General features: G+C 36.4%; 1 protein-coding gene across 7 annotated transcripts in view; it reads left to right on the top strand.

Annotated features, from left to right (window-relative positions):
• LOC113059905 (collagen alpha-1(XIV) chain-like) overlaps positions 1-20,490 on the top strand; it is a 100,710-nt gene that overhangs the window by 3,682 nt on the left and 76,538 nt on the right. For 4 of the 7 annotated variants that reach the window (XM_026228572.1, XM_026228571.1, XM_026228575.1 and 1 more), the window contains exons 3-5: positions 2,359-2,475; positions 6,253-6,396; positions 6,741-6,830. The exons of 1 other annotated variant lie outside the window; for it this stretch is intronic. In XM_026228572.1, the coding sequence (XP_026084357.1) occupies positions 2,359-2,475; positions 6,253-6,396; positions 6,741-6,830 (351 nt within the window). The remainder of the gene's footprint in view (positions 1-2,358; positions 2,476-6,252; positions 6,397-6,740; positions 6,831-20,490) is intronic. 2 more of the 7 variants (XM_026228574.1, XM_026228573.1) reach the window with 1 other exon arrangement.

Raw genomic sequence — 20,490 nt, 5'->3', positions numbered from 1 at the left:
TCGTAGGACTATTTTATGAAACTGTCATGATACCGCTTCCAGAAATTGTGTGTTTTTTCATGCTGATGAATGTATTGTGTTCTTCTTCATTATTCATGGCTCGTGAGCAGGGTTTTAGCATCTCAACATTGTTGGAATTACTTTCTGAGTATTTCGCATTCATTTTTCATCTCTGTCATGATTTGCAGTACTGAGCTGGAACAGCAACACACTTTTCCTCTCTAAACCCGTGGTTACTTTTATACGCTGTTGATATGTTGTGAAAAATGTTCAGACAGCAAGCAGTTTTGGCCCAGATCCGGCCCACATCTGGCCCGGGTGAAATCCAAGTGGGCCAGATGCATGCCGGTTCTGTGCCGAAACTGCTAGCTGTCTAGGAAATCTCTGGCTGGGTCTATGTCAGTACTCATTTCATCCAACTCACATGAATGACTAAGAATTAAGTTAGGTTAGATTTTAATTCAACAATTACATTCATACAAAAATGCCATTTTGGACATTACTGATATGCAGCTCATTGTAGAAGGAAACTATTTTAATTATTATTTTTAATATATTATATTAAAATAATATATTTTAATTATTATTTTTAATATATTATATTAAAATAATATATTTTAATTATTATTTTTAAGTATCATTCCAAAGGCTGTGGTCATAAGATTTTTTTAAATGCTTTTGAAAGAAGTCTCTAGGCTGAATTCATTTGATAAAAAAATATTGTAAAAACATTAATATTGTGAAAAATTATTACAAAAAAGTATTTTTTATTTACTCATGTGATCACAATTTTTTTACAGCCACTATTCCAGTCTTAAGTGTCACATGATTCTTCAGAAATTGTTCTAAAATGCTCATGAAATATTTTGTACTACTATCAGTGTTGAAAAACTGTTGTGCTAATAAACATTCCTTTGTAACGTGTTATAGATTTGATCAGGATTATTTGATAAATGTAAAGTTCAAAAGAACAGTATTTATTTATTTTAATGCATCTTTGTTGAATAAAAGTATTACTTTCTTAAAAAAAAAAGGACCCATATTTTGGAATGGTCATTCATTTAGTAATTAATATTAGTGATTTGTCATTTTAATTTAGCTGTTCCATCCATACATCCTTAAATCAATCAATGATTGAATGAATAAATTGTAAAATTGTGACACCAAAAAAATAAAAAAGAGAAAAGAAGCTTTACTTTGGACCATATCCATAGCATGGTGTAAAATTAATATTTGTTAAGCTCAACCACTCAATCCTGTTATCCAGTTAATTTTAAGAAAAGATCAAGCAAAGAGTTTTCTTGAATTCATGGGAGATATCAGTTAACCACTCATAAACAACCGGTCCCAAACCTCCTAGTCCTTAGTGAGTAACAGATTCATTTAGCCTATTCTATCACCTTGTTTCCTGCTGGGTATTTTCCATGGAACACAGAAACACTGAAACTTGTTCCTATATAAACTGATTGATGGAAATGAATCGTAGTTCCCCAAAGACACATATTGGACAGAGTGGTGTGGGTGTCCAATCTGTCCATGAGAAGGGAGATGTTCACCCCACAGGAAACCCAGCAGTGTCCCGTTCTTCAGGTTGGTGCACCTAGATCAGTTGTATGTCTTATCTCTGTCTCCTAAATGCCTTTTTCCCAATAGTATTGACCTCTGGGTTTTATTCTTACATATTTTCCTTTTCTGTTTGTGCCAACATGGTTTCTTCATATATTCTTCATAGCACCTCGGTTTCTTTCTCTGGGCAGAACTGTGGCATGCGAACAACATAAGGAAAGAGGAACACTGATTAACCAGTGTTTCATTAACTGAGATGGGATGTGTGATGTTTTTCTGTGCTGGTTTCTCATAGGTCTAATACACAACAACTGATTATGGGTCAAAAGCATTTGTTTACTTCTGTAGATTTTTTTTTTTAGGATTGAATGATGAGGGACAACCCCTAATCAGTTGTTCATGGCTATAGATACTCATAAACTGAAGTAATGGGCCTGTCTTCCCTTTGAACCTTACTTAGCCGGAACTCTTCTGAGCTTTAAAAGTCACATTCTCTTCTTAATTATCTTGTCATTTTTGTAATTTTTTTTAACGAGACAGTAACTCTCTGTTCCTGATTTTATGTGCATTGTGTCGGATGGACAATTAAATAATATTCTACAGTTTCCTAATGTTAAATATCCTTAAATTGGACATAGCTATAAACAAAAGAATGAGAATATGACTTAAAACATGCCTTTCCTCGGATTTCTATCCAAGTATAATTTAAAATCTCATTTGAAAAATATTTGAAAGATTTATTCGATCATATTTTTCAAATTTTCAGCTAATAATTCCATTCTTTCCTTGCAGTTCCAGCTCCGAGGAGACTTCGATTTAAAGTTCTGAGTGCAGGCAGGCTACTTGTCTCATGGAAGGAACCAAAAGGAGAATACGATGGCTACAAATTTATATATAATACTGAACCAGGTAAGAAGCAATGACAATAAAACAGCGTTTTTATTTATCTTGTTTCTTATGCTGTCAGTCAAAATTAATAAATGTGGTGGTACTATATTGTATGCATACAAGTTTGCCTTCTGTTAATCTGTTATTAATGAAATACGGTCTCTGTTTTATTCCCCTTTGAGCCTCATTTTTCTCTAAATGCATGCAGATGTAGTGTCAGACTTCCCTCTGTGAGCTTCAGCAGGTGTATTTGTTAACCTTGCCGGATCAGAAGGACTCCTTGTTTCTTTACATATTTGACAATAGTCCTTGTCTAGAGGTTTGAGACAGCTCCTGATAACACATAAACAGCCAAGGTCACTCTCTGGTTTTATGTAGACCAGGTGCACTGGCCATCAGTTCTGTAAACTCACCCCTTTGTTAAACACGTCCAAACTTGTTTCTTCTTAGAGCACATTCCAGAGCCCTGTGTATTTTAGGTCTGGGTCCATAGAATAGACATTCATCAGTCGTTTCAGATGTTCCCAATCAGATGGGAAAAGCACTCATTTCAATTATAGCAGCTCATTTGCTGTGTTCCTATGTGCAAAGTGGCATTAATGGGCATGGTAATTCTCTCTGTTGGCCAGAATTGAGGTGTTGGAGTGATGGAACAGGTGATAGTTTGCATCAGAGCGGGTCAATGTGACTCTTTTGTGATTGAGGTGAGGAATGTTTGGCTGCGGTACCTGGTCAGAATCTAGGAGGTCAGATAGAGGTTACTGTCTGATCCAGCTGCTTGTATTTATGGTATCTGATGTCAGCTTTGCAAAGGTCCAGATCTCTTTGGGCTACAAACCAAAAAATGGCAAAGCTCCTTAAATGCAACATATTACAACAAAATGACCTCTTCAGTTATGTACTGATTTGCAGCATAAATGCATTAATGTCCAATTTAAATATTTAAAAATATTTTTTTCCTTTATCCAGGAGACTGGATGCATGGATGTTAAAAAAGGCTTTACAGCATAGAATCACCTCTCATTTCTAAAATGACTGATCAGAACGAATATCCAAATGACGTAACATGGTTTGCTTCCATTCAAAATGGAACCGAAAATAGCTAAATTAATATACTGCACAACTAATAACTGTCAGAGATTCAAGCTAATCAGCTTTCAGTTTCATCTTACTGAATCATCAAGCCCGCTAGTATTTAAGATATCAAGTAAAGAGAAACATATAAAATGTAACAAAATTATTGATTTCATTAATGAGGGATCTCAAAATAAGTGAGGCTTAATGACAGGCCATTTATAGCTGTACCAAAATGAAGAAATGAAGGCTGGAGTTTCTCTAAACATAGAGTATATAGATGGAATAGAGCTGTGCATGCACGTGTAAATGTTTCAAATGATCATAGTCAAGATATGTTCCGTTGATTTACTATATTAGCAATTGTTGTGTTATTGAGAATAGAGATTATATTGTGTCATTAATCATCACGCCTTTGAACCTGCTGCAGTCTTTTATAGGTTTGATCAATATTAATTTACATACCATCCTCTCTGAAAATTATATTATGGACAGCGGTGGAAAATAAGTGATATGAGCTTAGATGATTTAGTTGTACTTGGTTTTAATTTGTTACAACTTGATGCTGTAATTCTAGTGAAGAATTGTATTTGGCTCAATTAAATATCACTCTGTGGTCTTGTAATCCTAATAACAGTTCCCGATTTATTTTTGCACAAATATAAAAAATGAATGTGCCTGCGTTTTTTTTTTTTTGTTGAGTATGTTCAGCAATAGGAGTGGTCAAATATGGAAACAGAATAAGTTATAATATTTTGCACTGAGGAGCACAAATTGATTTCGCATCTATTTTTAGATGTAACTATAGCTCCACTCTTTCTAAAAATCAAAGTGGAAAGGGAGATATTTTCACTTGCGACAAACCGATTCTGTCTTTTGGTCTCATTTAAACAAATGAGAATTGGAGAGCTTTGATGTTGTCTCGAGAACCGGTGATAGTTCGCTGTCTGCAGCAATCTTTTCTTTGAAGAATGATGTGCAAAGTCATCAGCAAACTGTGGTTCTCCCGTTCTGACACCCTCTGCTCTGAGACTAACCCCAATCATGCTCCCACTGCCGCTGAATGAGCCACTTCCACTCCCCTTCAATTGATCTCTCGCCAAGTCACGAGGATTTTAATCAGGATCATTGGTCAGGGATCTGAATTGCAGGGGCAGGCTTCTTCATCACATTGAGAGACTGTTCAGGCATGACCGATTCAAAGGCAATACATTTTGTCTGCACTTTTTATTACATCGCAATGCTTTTTTGGTCAATTTTAAATTGGCAAGTGCTTTGAAATGCATACTCCACCCAGAAATAAAATCAGCATGCACTAACTCTTATGCCATCAAAAAAAATTATCTGTTCATTTTTATTTGAAGAAATAAAGTCAGATACATCTGAACATGAAGGTGAGCAAATGATGAGATAATGTTTGGGTGGAGTATTCCTATTGTGAAAGTTGTCATTCCTTTCCCAGTTCACAAAATTACCAAAAGCAAACATTTATGTGAAGTCATAATCCCAGACTCTGTCGCCAGGCAGGGATGTCTTGAAGCAAGAGAGATGAGTTTGCAGCCAAGAACCTGTTTAGAACAGACAATTTGTCACTGTCAGTACTGCAAACACACTTCATGAAGTTGTTTGCTGTGCAGTGGCCATAAAGTGTCCACCCACAGATTGTATTTGGGTGATAACTTGGCATCACAACTTGTCAGGCCGGTACTTTTCCTCCTCTGGCTCAGAGCAAAGCTATTTTAGACAGGCTTTTTGGACATAACCGTATGTGTTTGCTTTTGCATTAGAGAACTTGGATCAGTTTAGAGGACTGTTCTGTTAGATGTATGAGGGGACAGATAATGAGATGCCCAAAAGCCTGTGTCTATCTTTTCTGTAATCATGAACATGCTCATTCTTATACTTAATTCATGAGCAAGTTTGAGTGTTTTTGAAACCGTTAATGCACCATCTATCTGTGGACCACTTTGTCAACCAGACAAGAGTTTTCACCAAGCAAATACTCGGAACAGATGTTTTCAGTTTGTTAAAGGAAGTTCACACTGAGAACTGTCTCTTTCTGTCCTTTGCAGAATTACTGCCGAAACATGAGCTTTGTATGAATAATAGAAATAGTGGTGTAGCCAAGAGGTTAAAGATTTTGGGCTAGTAACCTATGGAGGACTATGGAAGCCACTTAAAAAGAACATGAAATCAATTAACTATCAATATTTTTATAAAAAAATAAAACATTAAATAAATAATTTTTTCCAAGTTGTTTCAAGTTTCAAGATGTGTACTTAGTTCATATTAAAATTGTGGTTATAATAATAATAATAAATGAACTGCTAATCATTTACATGATGCTGTTAAAGGTTCGTTTTGCAAAATACTTTTCTTTTTTTCATGTCAAACAGTCATGAATTAAACAGTTGACACGTGAGAGCAACAATGCATTTTCAGCTGAATGAGATTTTTTATTCCTAATTTAAATTGGAATATATATATACGCACACATGGGAATTTATGAAGTGATTCATTTAAACATTATTTATTTATTTTATTTATTAATATCATTATCATTTAGAGCATTGTTCCCTTCTGACACTGCATCTAAAGGAAATGTTTGGCTTTGGCAGTCAGACAATAAAGAACAGGCTTTGCTAGGTTTCTGAGTAGAAACAGGCATACTGTATGAGACAGTGCTAACTAACCATCCTCTCTCTGGTTTGTGTCTGATGACAGGTGGGGAAACAAGGGAGTTACAAATTGCAAGGGGTGAGAATAAAGCAATAATAAAGGATTTTAATCCCAGGAAGGAGTATTCAGTCAAGATTATAGCTGTGACTGGAAACCTGCACAGCCGAGCACTTCAGGGAAAGTATACTGGTACGAAATACCTTGTTTCTATGAAGCAATCCCACTAAAACAGACAGCAAGTGAAAATAATGTGTTTGATTTGTAGTCTTCTGTGTGTTTCAAGAAAACAATGAAAAAAAAATAAAGTGCCTTGAAAATAACAGCATTAGTTTTATTTAGTAAAACTGTGAATATGAAAAATTTACAGATCTTGCATGTTTGAGATTAAGTTTAAATATTCGTATATTGATATAAAAAATATTAGATGACCCTTACTGTATATTTAGTTAATGGTATACAAAGTATATTATACATAGTAATATATCCATGGCTCAATATTCTGGAATTGCTCTTAATTCCTCACGTGTCTTCAGCAGAAGACCAGAGCAGTGATGGAGACACCCCTCAGCCTCAAAGACTGAAAGACCCAGGACCTGTGGAAGAGGGCAATGAGATCTCAGGAGGTAAAGCCAAAGTTTAACCTCCACAGACTGTGCTCTTTCATAGCTCAGGAGCCTTAATGGGGTTCAGAGGATTTTTCAAGTATCAACTGTGTTTCAGATGTTAAAAATCTCCAGAAGAAATGATCATGACTATTATTTCACACAAATAAACAAACTGTTTGAAAAAAAAAAAACATAACTATTTTATATATTAGTCATTTTGTTTGAATTCACAGGATTTGATTTGTATGGAAACATATTATTTTCAGTAAAGGTCCACCACTGAACCTAACTGTCTGTGGGACATAAGCAGTTGTGAAGATTAATTTCTCACTGGTCTTGAGTGAATTTCTTTTGGAAATGCTTGAGTTCATTTTAAAATCTCAAATGCTTGATTGCAAACTTTGATATCTTGTAATATCTTAACGTACAATGTGAACACCTGTTTGCCGTTGAAACTCTTGAGAGACTCTTTCTCAAGAGAAAACTCATGTAACATGAAAATCTCCATTCTCTCATTTCAGAGACAACGGAGATATTAAAGACATCTCTCTTGTGGGTTTTCTGTTCTGTGTGCTCTTCTCTTGTGGGGCTTCCTTTCCAGTGTCACGTTTTGTTTTATCTACATTACAGGCCATATGAATGTCTCCAGTGTTCTTCTTGGACTCATTATTGCTATTTTTCCAGTGAGAGCTGCCCTCCTGTCAAGATATTTGAGCACTGTCAGTGATGTGTAAGAACTGAAACTGGCTGAAGCTGCAGGGGGCATCTCTCTGTAGATCACATATTTGCTGATTTCTATGTCCCTGGCAGACTTGACAAAATGAGCAGGAAGTCAAAGTCAAAGATGATGTTCCTGTCTGAAAGTTTCTGCCGATGTCTCTCAGGGCCAGATCTGAGTATCATCGCCCAGTCCAATATCACAGCAGTCTGTTACAATTCTGAAGGATTTTTGTACACAAAGGGATATATGCTGGGTTTCTGACCCAAAATGCAATGTTGTAGAGTACAGATGAAACCGAGGAGGTTAAATGCAAGGGTAAGGATACTGAGCTTGTGGTTGACTGTGAAAGAGACAAGTCTCCATTCTTTTTCAGTTGGCCTTTTTTACTCGACTCAAAAGAGAGATTAGACTTTGTTTAGCCATGCACACTGATGTTTAGTGGGTGTAAAAACAGTCCAGGCTGCTCGGAGGCTGAAATGTGCTCTTAAATGAAGCATTTAATTTTTGTGCTACGTGGTCTCGCATCTGTTGTTCACAGTCTTTCATTAAGGACACCTCTGTGCGCCTGCCAAATGGCAGAGGTTTGACATTGGTACGGCTCACACAGACCTTAGCTGTCCTGTTTTCCTCTTCAGGCTACTGTCAAAGATGGCAGGACTTGGCACACGGACTCTAAGTGGGTGGTGGAGCTCTGATTCGGTTCAGTTCTGTTAAGAATGGCTGCATGCTTTGATTATGACTGAGCACTAATTTGATTCTCTGCTTAAGATCTCATTAGCGCAGAATAACAAGGAGATAATATTTCAAAGCAAGTCCTTGATGATGAGCATTGCCACAAGAGGGTTATCACTGGCTCAAGGCATATTCAGACAGATAGACGGTGTCTTGCTGCCCGTGTGTGTGTGTGTGTGTGCTGGTGGGATGGGATGGTGGGCTATAACAAAATGGGAATGTGTCCAAGCAGACAGAATGGAGGTAAATGGATATCTGAGGATCTGTGCCATCACAGAGGGATGTGAAATGGCACTTTGAGCTCACATTTTTATATCTCTTCCCAATCCTCTCATTCACAAATTAGTGTTTCCAGAAGCAAATTGAAAGGTGGCATAAGCACAAAGCTGTTGCTTTTTATCTTCTCACCAAACACTTCTTTACTGGATGTCTGTAATTGTGATTCATGCTCAACATCTGTGGGTATATACGAGGCGAAGAAAAAAACATTGCAGCCGGCTGTGTAAATTACAATTTTGCAGTTTAATGAGCAAACAAACCCTTAACTGGCAAGTGGTAATTCTGATATATGGCTAATGCACATTTCCTGGCTTTTCAAAAAATCAGTTTCTGCTCATTTATATTCATGAGCCATGAATAATTTTTCAGTACGACACAATTTTTTTAAATATATTTTTAGAGAGATATTAATACTTTACATTCATCAATGATGCATTCAATTGATCTAATTAATAAAAAATGATTTTTTTTTTTAAAAAATCCATAAAAATGGAAATGTTTCTTGAGCACTCAATTCAGCAAATTAAAATATTGGATCATGTGACACCGAAGACTGAAGTAATGGCTGCTGAAATTCTGCTTTACCATCACACGAATAAATGAAATATATATTTAAAATATATTAAAATAGAAAACAGTTCCAGTCGTAATTATATCTTAAAATATTATTGTTTTGACTACATTTCTGTTTAAATAAATTCAGCCTTGGTAAACATTAGAGACTTAAGAATTTACAGTCGGGGAGAGAACAGGAAATGAAGTGGGAGAAAGAGGAAGGTGGGATCAGGAGACGATCTTGAGCCAGGACTCAGGGTTTCCTGAAGTGCAACAGTGCCACATGTCCGAGCGTTGCCAACGAGGGCATCGGCTCCAAAAAACATAAGAGACCAATTACCAAAAACATTAAACATTTTTCTGACCCCAAAATTATAGCATCAAGTTTTTTTTTTCTTCTTCTCAGATTTAGAAGAATTTTTATTCATCCCAGTGAATCAAATCTTTGGAACCCATTCACCAGAAAGATTTGTTCAATGACTGTTTCTCCAGGTTCATTGCTAAACAAATCAGTGGCAACAACTGAGCATCCTTTTTTAAAGATTTTTATTTTTTCTGCCTTTATTTCAATAGTACGATTGGAGAGAGGAAAGAAAGTGAAGTGGGTGAGAGAGGGGGTGGGATCCTCAGGTAGCCCGAAGCACAGCTGTGCCAAATGTCACAGTAATGCCCACAAGTCAATCGACTCCAACTCATGTGTGTTTTGAGTCATTATTTGTTGACAACTGGAACAATCTGACACTTTTGAATAATTGTTTTCTCCATAAATGACAACAAAGCAGATCTCCAACTTTTTGTGAATGATTTTATCAAGCTAGAGAAACAATAGAATATAAATAGCCTAAATGAATAAAGAGTATCAATAAGGTCTGCATGTCCTGTATTGTATGTCATTTTTATTGCTCAAAATCTCATTCAAACACAAAGTCAGTTGTTGAATGCAGAAAAACAGTCACATGCTTTAAGTAAAAATAAGTAGAGATTGATTTGTTTACTTTAAATATTCAGCCAGAAACACTGATTGAACACCTTTAATAAGAACGTTCTGCTGTCTGGGCATGATAGTCTTTGTCTGGGCTGGAAAAGGCCATGGGGGTCAACGGTCACATCTGTTTCACACAAACCCTCTTCTCCCACCCTCCCTGATAATAGTAGGGGAAGAAAGGCCTGATAATGGTCTCTTTTGACCTTTTTTGTTACAGGGCAGGACACTAGAGTAAGGTGAGAGGGCTGTTATTTAGGAATTCAGTACCTGCAGCCACTGTAATCTAGAGAGAGATATCACTCCCTAAGAGAGCCCAAGGTGACTGCATGGGGACGGTTTGCTTCACTTCAAATGACCCTATTTCTAGTGAAAATCGGCCTCACCTGATGATATTTTTAATGTGAGATTTTTCGCAGAGGGAGGCGCTTTTAATAAGCGATCATTGGTGTAGAACGCTATTCTTGGAGGTGCTGTGTAAGGTGCAGAGATGGCTGTCCTTTAAAGCGCTCCGCTGCCCTGCATTAGGGTGTGTGACGCACTGGGAATGCTAATCATGTCTATTTTGGCTCCAGTCTGAGGTGGCAGTTTGCTGAGGTAGGCAGTGATAAGGACAATAGTCTGGATCTTCCTCACAAGGAGGAAGGAGCTCCAGGACTTTCTCTGAAGGAGACTTTCGGAGTTTGACGTCTTATCAGGCCCCGCGGCCCGCTGGTGGAGGGGGCCGATGGGCAGAGTATTTGGCTGCGATGAAGCAGCACATCATATTGCAGATAGGCCATTTTTTGGCATGTCAGCTGAACTATGTCTTAAAATTTGAATGCTGTTCATTTGTTCTGTACACATCTGCCTGTTACTACATAAACACAGGCAGTGATTGGTTTTCAATCCGATTATCAAAGAATATTGACGCTGTCAAACATGGTCACAGTGATAAAACGTCTTAACTAAATAAGACGCTCTGTTTAAGTGCATGTTAAATGCATATTTATTTCTGGTAAAGACATTATTGTACTTAATAAATAAAATACTTTTGTTATATATGAGGATAAAATATTCAGAAAAAAAAATTGGATAATAAATACACGTTATACTAAACTTGAAGAAAAAAAAATCAAGACTAAACAAACAAACCATAAACAGTGTATCTTTAACTATGTTGTCATATGAAGAACAAATTAGCATCTACACTGGTTTAATTTTGTAAAGCTGTATGTGTTAGATTCACAAAAAAATAACGGACTTATTAATAACGGTGTAATTTGTTCAGTAGTCATTTAAAAAACACTGGTCATGCTATATGGTTTGGATCCATTAAAAAGAACCTGCTCAAAACAGTCGTTCATTTAAGAATCTGCATGGTTTTTATTCAGTAAAAGAACAGATTCAAAAGAGTCATTTGTTTGGGAATCAGACTACACTGGTCACACTGTCACACTTTGATTCTCTAAAAATAACATACCGTTTTTTCCACTTTTTTTCATAGTTTGGCTGGTCCTGCGACTTATAGTCAGGTGCGACTTATTTATCAAAATTAATGTTACATGAACCGAGAGAAATGAACCAAGAGAAATGAACCAAGAGAAAACATTACCGTCTACAGTCGCCAGAGGGCGCTGCTGCTCAGTGCTCCTGTAGTCTACACTGAAGACATAGAGCGCCCTCTCGCGGCTGGAGACGGTAATGTTTTCTCTAGGTTCCTGGTTCTAAATTAATGCGACTTATAGTCCAGTGTGACTTATATATGTTTTTCCCCTCATCATGATGTATTTTTGGACTGATGCGACTTATACTCAGGTGCGACTTATAGTCCGAAAAATATGGTACTCAAAAGAGTCATTCGTTTAAGAATCTGTATGGTTTTGATTTACTAAAATACAGATTCACAGGATTCATTTATTTGTGAACTTGACTTGTAAACAATGGTTGTGCTTTATGTTTTTGTTTCACTAAAAATAAATCACTCAAAGGGTCGTTTGTTGATGAATCAAGCTAGACGGATGTATGTTTCACGATGCACATTCAGCACCTGCGTTCCGTTGCCACTGAATAATAATGCAGGAAATATTATAAGAGCATTTCAGTATGCATTTCTATCTCCATGGGTGGAAGAATACACAAACAACAACCAGTTTTTTGTTGTTGTTCTAGTAAACTGTTACTGTGTGCCTCAAACAGCATTACCTTATACACTAGGACTATTTCAGTGTTGAAAATTCCAGCCCTTTCACTCATTCAGTGGTGCAGCCGTGCCCTCTTAGTCTTGTGCTGATTAAGTGAGTATATGTGTAATCTATTTTGTGATTAATTTGTAGAAGCGCTGGTGTAATCACGTCAGCCATATTGCAAGAGAGACCACTGATCTTAGCCGTGCCAGATGTGAAACCAAAGGCCATTACAGCTGCTTAGCGCCACACAGCTGCCCGCTTGGCCTTTTGCCCACACTAAACAAACTCTGGGCGGGCCAGCTGTTTATTAAGGCCTGATTGAAATTTTCATTATAACTACAGCACTAGATCAGGAAGTGCACAAAAGACCTGTTATGGCCATTAGGCAGAATCAGCATAGGATAAACTGCTGTTGACTTCGTTTCAGCAGTGCCGTTTTGATTAGGGCCGTTTGGGGACAGGGGGTTTGGATTAAACAGAAGCTGTTAAGAGATTTCTTTCCCCTCTAATCTGGTCGCTTGTCTGCATTAGAAATATTTTTCTTTGAGCTCCAGAACACTAAAGAGAGGTCTACGTCCAACCCTACTATGAATTTTGACTTCTTTGACCCCTGTTTGTTTATTACTGTCTGTTACCATAAGCTTTTGTGTTACTGTAGATGTTCCAGCTGGGAGTAAAGGTAAATTACATCCTCCATACTTGAGATTATTGCAGAGGGACACCCTGGTTCATGCCTGATTTAATATCCCTTCCTGTAATTAAGAGAGAGGGCAGCTCAGGGCCAGTGAGGCACTGATGTAATCATCAAGAGTTGGTATGATGCCTGGAGAGCAGTATATTTAATCTGTCTGTGTGTGTGCGTGTGTGTGTGTGTGTGTGTGCGAGCACGAATGTGCATTTGCCAGGGTCTCAGCTTCAAAATTTCTTTGCACAATTTTTGGATGAAGAGTTGCCGTTTATATTGCACGTTTCCTTGTTTCTCTTCTTCAGACATTTAGTGGGAAGATGTAGAGCAGATCCGACACTGTCAGTGGTATGTGATTGTGTCATTCTGATGATAAGGTTACTAATGTGAGAATTTATTGCCTAGGACAGAATTGTATTTCTTTATTTTTTATACTACGTACCAAATGAAAGTGACACTTGCTAAGTGCTTTTGGTAATGAATGATATATACAGTACATACACATATATTAGGGGTGTAACGATTTATTATATAACGTGAATTATGTCTTAAAGGAACAGCAGTCTATTCCTGCTGTCTGTGTTTTTAATGTTAAACAACAAAAGACAAGGAAATCACTCACTTCTCTTGACTGAATAGCTTTTGTAACTTCAACAAGGATTGGTCTTTAATTTATATTGTGATCTTAACTGTTATGTCCCTTATATATATACACACACACATTTTATAAGCAGTGTTTTTGTCTTATTTTCCATTAAAGAATATAATATATATATATATATATATATATATATATATATATATATATATATATATATATATATATATATATATATATATATATATATATATATATATATATATATATTTGCGGGTTACAAGACCAACTCTCTAACATTTAGGCCATGACTGCCTATAATATATAATTTATTTGACTGATGAATGATTTATTTTATTCTTTCATTCAGTATGGAGGCATTAAAGTGATCAAAAAAGAAAAGACATTCATGTTACAAACAAATTTATCAATATGCTGTGTGTGTATGTATACCATAAACCTGACTACCCCTGACCATCACTGTCCTATTTTGTTTAATTTTCTTACTCTCTTTTCTTTCATTTTGCTCAAGTCAACGCTTCCAGTCACCTCTCACCTTGCACGTCTGCTGCGCGCTAATGAAAGTCTCAGCTCAGGTGTGTGATGGGTATTTACAACGCACTGCTCTAGTGAGGTAATAAAACCTCCGCTCCAGTGCCGCCCACCAGGGAGAATCAGTAATAATCCAGCGGGGCATAACTCTGAATATATGTGCGGAGCTTGTCCTCTGCACAAGCACCATTAAGCATCTGGGAGTATTATATGATGGTCCCTCTCCGTGAATTCATACGCCTGCGAGGAGACTTTGACAATGATTCAAGGTCATTAAGATTTGAATTCTTGGATTAAATTTTCTTTAGGGAACCATCTAACATTGTAATAAAAATACATTTGTCAAAAATCATTGTTTTAATCAGAACTTTTGAATTGGGTTTCTAAAAATATATAAATGCCCCTACAAAAAGATTTACATGAGATCCGAAATTTCTTTATTTCTGAAATGAATGTTTTAAAATATTTGAATAAAGAGTGATTTTCTAAACCAAATGGATTTTTTTTCTTTAGTTTTCTTGATCTTGTTTCAATCATAAGTATATCAAAATGTAATAGTGTTTTTCACCACTTTTTTTATTCAGTGTATCATTATATATTATATATTCTCTGCAGTGTTGTTATTGTTAACTATAACTATACAAATTATTTTTGATAATTAAAAATAAAGCTGAAACAAAGTTTAAATATTAGATGAAAAACTTAAACTAAAATTAGGAATGATGCCTTGGTAACTAACTAAAATAAGTGAAAGTGTAAATTAAAATAAAAGCAAATTAAAGCTAAATAGAAATATTTTAAAAGAAACTAATATAAATAACAAAAGCACGTACAGTAACAAAATAACTCTAACTTAAAATAATATTAAAATAAAATGTCTTATGCATTGTTTTTTTATATGTAAATTTGTATGCAAGTTGTTTTTTTATTGAAAAACAACATAAAAATAATTACATTTATTTACATTTATTACATTTATTAAGAAATTGAACTTTTGCAGCATACTTTTTGTGGTCAGATTAAAGCTGATGTGAATCAATTGATATTTATTTGTACATTCTCGTTATATTTTAATAGATAAATTATGGAACCCAACAAATGGCTGTTTAAAGCTGTGTTGGGTGGTTAATGGATGACTCAGTTCTCCTCTGACACCTCGCACATATAAAGTGCCAACGCTCGAGGCCTGAGGGAAGGGAAAACTCGAGGGCAAACTGATATTTTCATAACATCTGTCAAACCATTGGGAGGAAGCACACTAATCTCCAGTGTTATCATTTATTTAGGCCCTGCCCTCCTTCAAGATTTAGTAGTGCCTCTGGTCATTTTTTCAGAATACTGTTTTTGTTTCTGATGCACATGCACATAGACACGTTTAGGTGTGGTATGGGTTGGTTTGACTGGCAACTGATGAAACACAGAGTTGGTTAATAGCGGCACTCATGGGATAGCGATTCTCTGTCCTGCCCTTCACCCATTCGAGAAGAAGGTCAGAGATCAGACTGCACTGAAGCTTATGTAGGGTGGTTCTGAACATGAACATAGTTTACTCATTATGGCAGAGGACCCTCATCCACATTCTCTTCCCCCATGCTCACAATTTAAAGTCTCTGAATAGTGCTAAATGCTAAAGTGTGACATCTCTCAAAGCTGTTGTCGCTTTTAGACTGCACCCTGTCTGGCCTATAGCTTAATGAAAATGAGTGCTAATTAACCCCTATGAGGATCGCACATAATGGCTGCTGGGGAAGTGCCAGTTAAATTGATATCTGGGATGACTGCGACATGATAATGTAATGGGATACAAGTAATGCATAATGTACAGTCAGACGGTCATTATCACAAAACGACACCCAACAGGGTGATCAAGACCTTAACATGAAAGTAGCAGGGTTTCTGCAGCTCTTAAAAGGTCTTAAAAAATATTAATTTGCGTTTTCGGCCAAAAAGGTCATAATGGCCTGTAAACAAAGATGCCGTGATGCCAAACCTCCTCATGGAAGAAGAAAGCTGTCATGTTTATAACTTTATAACTGTGACAGTCAGGATCAACTAAATGCTGGGTTTTCAAAAGCATGTGAAATATGTCAAGTTCACGGCATTCACTCTTTCAAATGCATCCAGGAGTTTTACACACTGGTCTGTTATCGTGGGGACGTTTCCACGACTGGGTGTTTTATTATATTTGTATATGGTGTGATTGATGTCATTTATTGAAAAATCTGAACACAATAAAGTATGTCTGAAGTATTGATTGGCTGTCTGGGCATTATATCCGAGAGAGGCTCATGTACGTTTTGAAGAGGCACTTCCAGAAACTTCCAGAAGTTAGAAGAGTTCTGTTGATGATTGATCTCAGCATGTGATGTGAACTATCTTCGGCAAGCTTCGGGAAGCTGAGACATGCTCACTTTGTAGCCATTATTACCCAAACTCCATAGGTTTCTGTTTTATATTTATTTTTACCTATAACATAACTTCCCCTCGTGTGAGAGCCCTGATAGCAGATTCTGTATATAGTGTGTCGCTGAAGGGCAGTTTGGAAATCAGCGGTGACATTTTCAAAGTGTTTAGAGGCCTTTTCGGTCTGTGCCTCTTCCCACGCAAACCCCAGACGGAGTGTAAAACAATCCCTCCAGCCAAGACACAGCCCAAAGCCTGCGCTTTAGTAAAAATGCTGCTGAGAATAATAGGCACATCCAAAAAAAATTAATAAATATCAGACAGAATTGCAACAGAGTCAATTTCATTCCCGGATAAATGGAGGCCCTGCAGTGAATCATCTCCATGTCTTGGAAAAATGGTCATTTAAAAAAAAAAAAAAAAGAATTAGCTTGTAAAGAAGCCGTGGACTGTAAGGCATACTAATGATTGAAATTCCTTTACTTTGAAGGACTGAATCCTTTGAACGTGGTATGGAAGATATTAGATTTGACAGCGTTATTTGGCTATTCTCAAAAGGAGGCTTAGAGGCATCTGATGATTTTTACATGACAGTGAACTCAACATAAACCATTGGTCAGTAATCGTGAATTCTGTCTCCGACTAGTCAAAAACTGAGCTTGCATTCTTAGATCCGTCATCTGTGGATGTGATGCTCTTAAATGAACCATATAGTTTGCAGTTAAATGATATGTTAATGTGAAACAAAGCATGTTTAGTGTGCAGACAGAGTGTGTTTGGTCTGGAGCAGCCTGACCTCTTTAGCACTGAATGAGAATGAGAATCTAACAGGAGCGCTATAAGAACAAGAATAGTAATCATCACTGTTTTCCAGCTGGTCTGCCTGGAGGAATCGAGACGTGGGCTGGCATCAACGCTCCCACATGTCAACATCACCAGTGCTCTTCTCCACTCTGTTCCACACTGTAGGTTTGTGTCTTCTAGGGGTTCCTCCACTTTTAGCCCACTCAACCAAAATTAGTTGGCTGAAAATAAAATATGTACCTTTGCTGACTCATATACTACAAGCACGTTTCTGATACAGCTATGGTTTGCTGTAGTTATTCATATTTTAGATATTTCTTCAAAAACAAATGTACATTTATTAGGAGAGATAATCAATAAAAGTGACACTGATTTATTTCACTGAGCATTTATTAGAAATTTCATTTTTATGTGATTTTATACATTTTAGTTATAAATTATTTATAATTATTTCTAGTAAATTGATGTTAAATTGTTGACATTTCCATTTGATTAAAAATAAACAGAATAAAAGGTGAAATAAATATATATATATATATATCCACTATAAAAAGTTGTGCACTGCAAATGTTTGGGGTTGGAAACATTTTATTTTATGTTTTTAAAATAAGTATCTTATGCTCACTAATGCTGCATAACTTTTGATTTGATATAATAAAATACTGTGATAATGTTGTTAAATATTTTTACATTTCGAAAATAACAGTTTTCTATTTTAATATATTTTAAAGTTTCATTTATTCATGTGATGGAAAAGCTGAATTTCCAGAAGCCATTACTCTAGTCGTCAGTGTCACATGATCCTTCAGAAATGATTCATTTAATCATCATAAATCCTTCATTCAAAAAATCCTACTGATTCGGTGCTAAAGAAACGTTTCTCAATATTATGTAATATTTTACGGAAACTGTGAACAGCATTTTTTTTTCAGGATTCTTTGATGTACATAAAGTATGAATAGCATTTATTTGAAATTTCTTTATTGTCACTATTGATCCGTTTAAAAGTATTAATTTTACTTAAAAATAAACTTTTGCTAACTTTTGACATATCATGCATTTGTCAAATTGGTGTCTGCCTTGAATCAGACTGCTTGGTATTGTATATCTCAGTGCCAGATCAGTGTATTATACAGGCAATTAATACATTCATGTAATGACGTCACAACTTCTGTCTCCTCAATCTAAATCTTGTTCCACACCACTGGGCTCTCATCTCTCACTGTGCTCTTCAACTAGAACAGGCCTCTGTGTTTAAACTCTGATTCACCTTTTTATATTTCTTGCCGCTTCGCATAACATTAAGAGACGAGATGACATGCTTAATTTCCATGCTTAAGGCCTGTTTCAGGTTGTCCTGTCAATTTTAGCAAGAGTCCCCAAAAAGGCCAAGAAAAGCCCAGATTGTGGCATGCTATCTGTCCTTACGGTTTATTTAGATGGAGAAGACTGATTAACTTTGTGTGCTCTTTAGAACAAAGGCTCCCATTCTTCGGCCTGTGCATTGTTTGGCAGTTAGCTATGTTGCTCCCACATTTTTCTCTTGATGTCACAACGCATATCATACAGTCAGAGAAATAACTGAAGTATAAGACGGGAATAATGTGGCGTAATAAAATGCTCTACCTCTCATTGTTTTCAGTGACCCCTGTCTGCATTCTTTAGGAAGGTGGAGGAAATCAGTTGGCTAAAGCTGTTAACCTTAATAGGCACTGAATGGTTTTTAAACATGCCCCTGAGTCCCAGATGAGCTCTTACTCTGGTTATATGCTTTATTGCTCTGCCCACTTCAGTTATTAAAGGCCTTTTTAATAACTCTTTTCTTTTTGATATTCTACTGATACAGATACAGTCTCAGAATTGTTCTCAGATTCTTAGAAACGATTCACCTGTGACTTAGACTAAAATTTGTTCTGCTGTTGCTATAGCTGTTCAGATGTCCTGTATGTGTGTATTATTATATTTATAAACATATTCTTTTCTTGGTACTTTTTTGGCATTGAATTGATTTAATAAATCCATTTATAATGTAAGATTTTCATCATATATATGATAATAAGAAAATATTCTCAAACAGGCAGCACATCAACATATTAAAAATGACATCACAAGGATATAATTGTAATAATATTTCACAACATGACTGTTTTTCAAAAACATAATAATTATACTGATCCCAAACGTTAGAAATTTTGAATAAGCGTGTCTTATCTAAAAAAAATATTTCATTTTACACGACATTTTATATCTTTTAAACAATATTTTACCATTTTAAAAATCTTAAATATTGGACTGATTTTGTTTCTATTTAGAGGTTTAGGAGAAAATAAAATCTAATTGGCTTTTTAACCTGAGATTAAGATCTTATTTTCCTACCCTTTCTGGATTTGTTGTATTTCATAATACAGTAGCTGCCCGTAGGTAGCCCATGCATAATAATTTGGAGATATTGTCAGCATATTAAGAACCACTCCATATATCGAGCAGACTGTTCTAACCCCAGGCTTACTATATCTTTGTCCCTTCAACATCCCTGTATTCCTTAATGACTTCACCTCAAAGAGAGTTGAAAGGTAGCCAAAAAGACATGCTTGCTAAAAACGTACTCATTATTCAGTGCCTAGAAAGAGCAAGAATACGCCTTCCCCCTACATTAGTAGTCTAGACACCCCAGCGGCAAGGGGATGAAGATAGCTGACAAATTCCTGACATGAGGATTCTGTCACGAGCGGCAAGAACGCTATTCAGTAGTTCATCTAAACATGCATTTAATGAGAACAATAAACGTGACCTGCCACGGGACCTGCCCGCAGACATTCACCTCTAGAGAATATTTCACATGTTTGGAGACACCACGGCACACACAGGTGACAAAACTGAAGCCAGAATAGGTATAAATATCAGAGCTCTGCATGCATAGTGCATATATCATATCACGCTGCTTTGAATTTGCATGCATGAAGGATGCGAAGAGTTGATTGCATTGTCTTGTGTGTTAATTTCATTCGCCTGTCTCTTCTTCTCTTCCTGCAGCATATGTTTGATTGAGAGCTCCCAGAGGACGTCCCGCAACCGACAGAGAGCTTGTGCAGCCTGACGGCTGCAATCTACGGCAACTGCATTGCAGCAAGCACTTCCATGGCATCCTATAGCAATTGCATGACCTTTTTGGGTTTTCTAAAGCAGCAACGAGGTCTGT

This window comes from Carassius auratus, chromosome 41 (genome assembly GCF_003368295.1).
Source record: "Carassius auratus strain Wakin chromosome 41, ASM336829v1, whole genome shotgun sequence".
Lineage (NCBI taxonomy): Eukaryota > Metazoa > Chordata > Actinopteri > Cypriniformes > Cyprinidae > Carassius > Carassius auratus.
The sequence above is the reverse complement of the archived record's forward strand: the minus strand, read 5'-3'. Positions and strand labels throughout refer to the sequence as shown.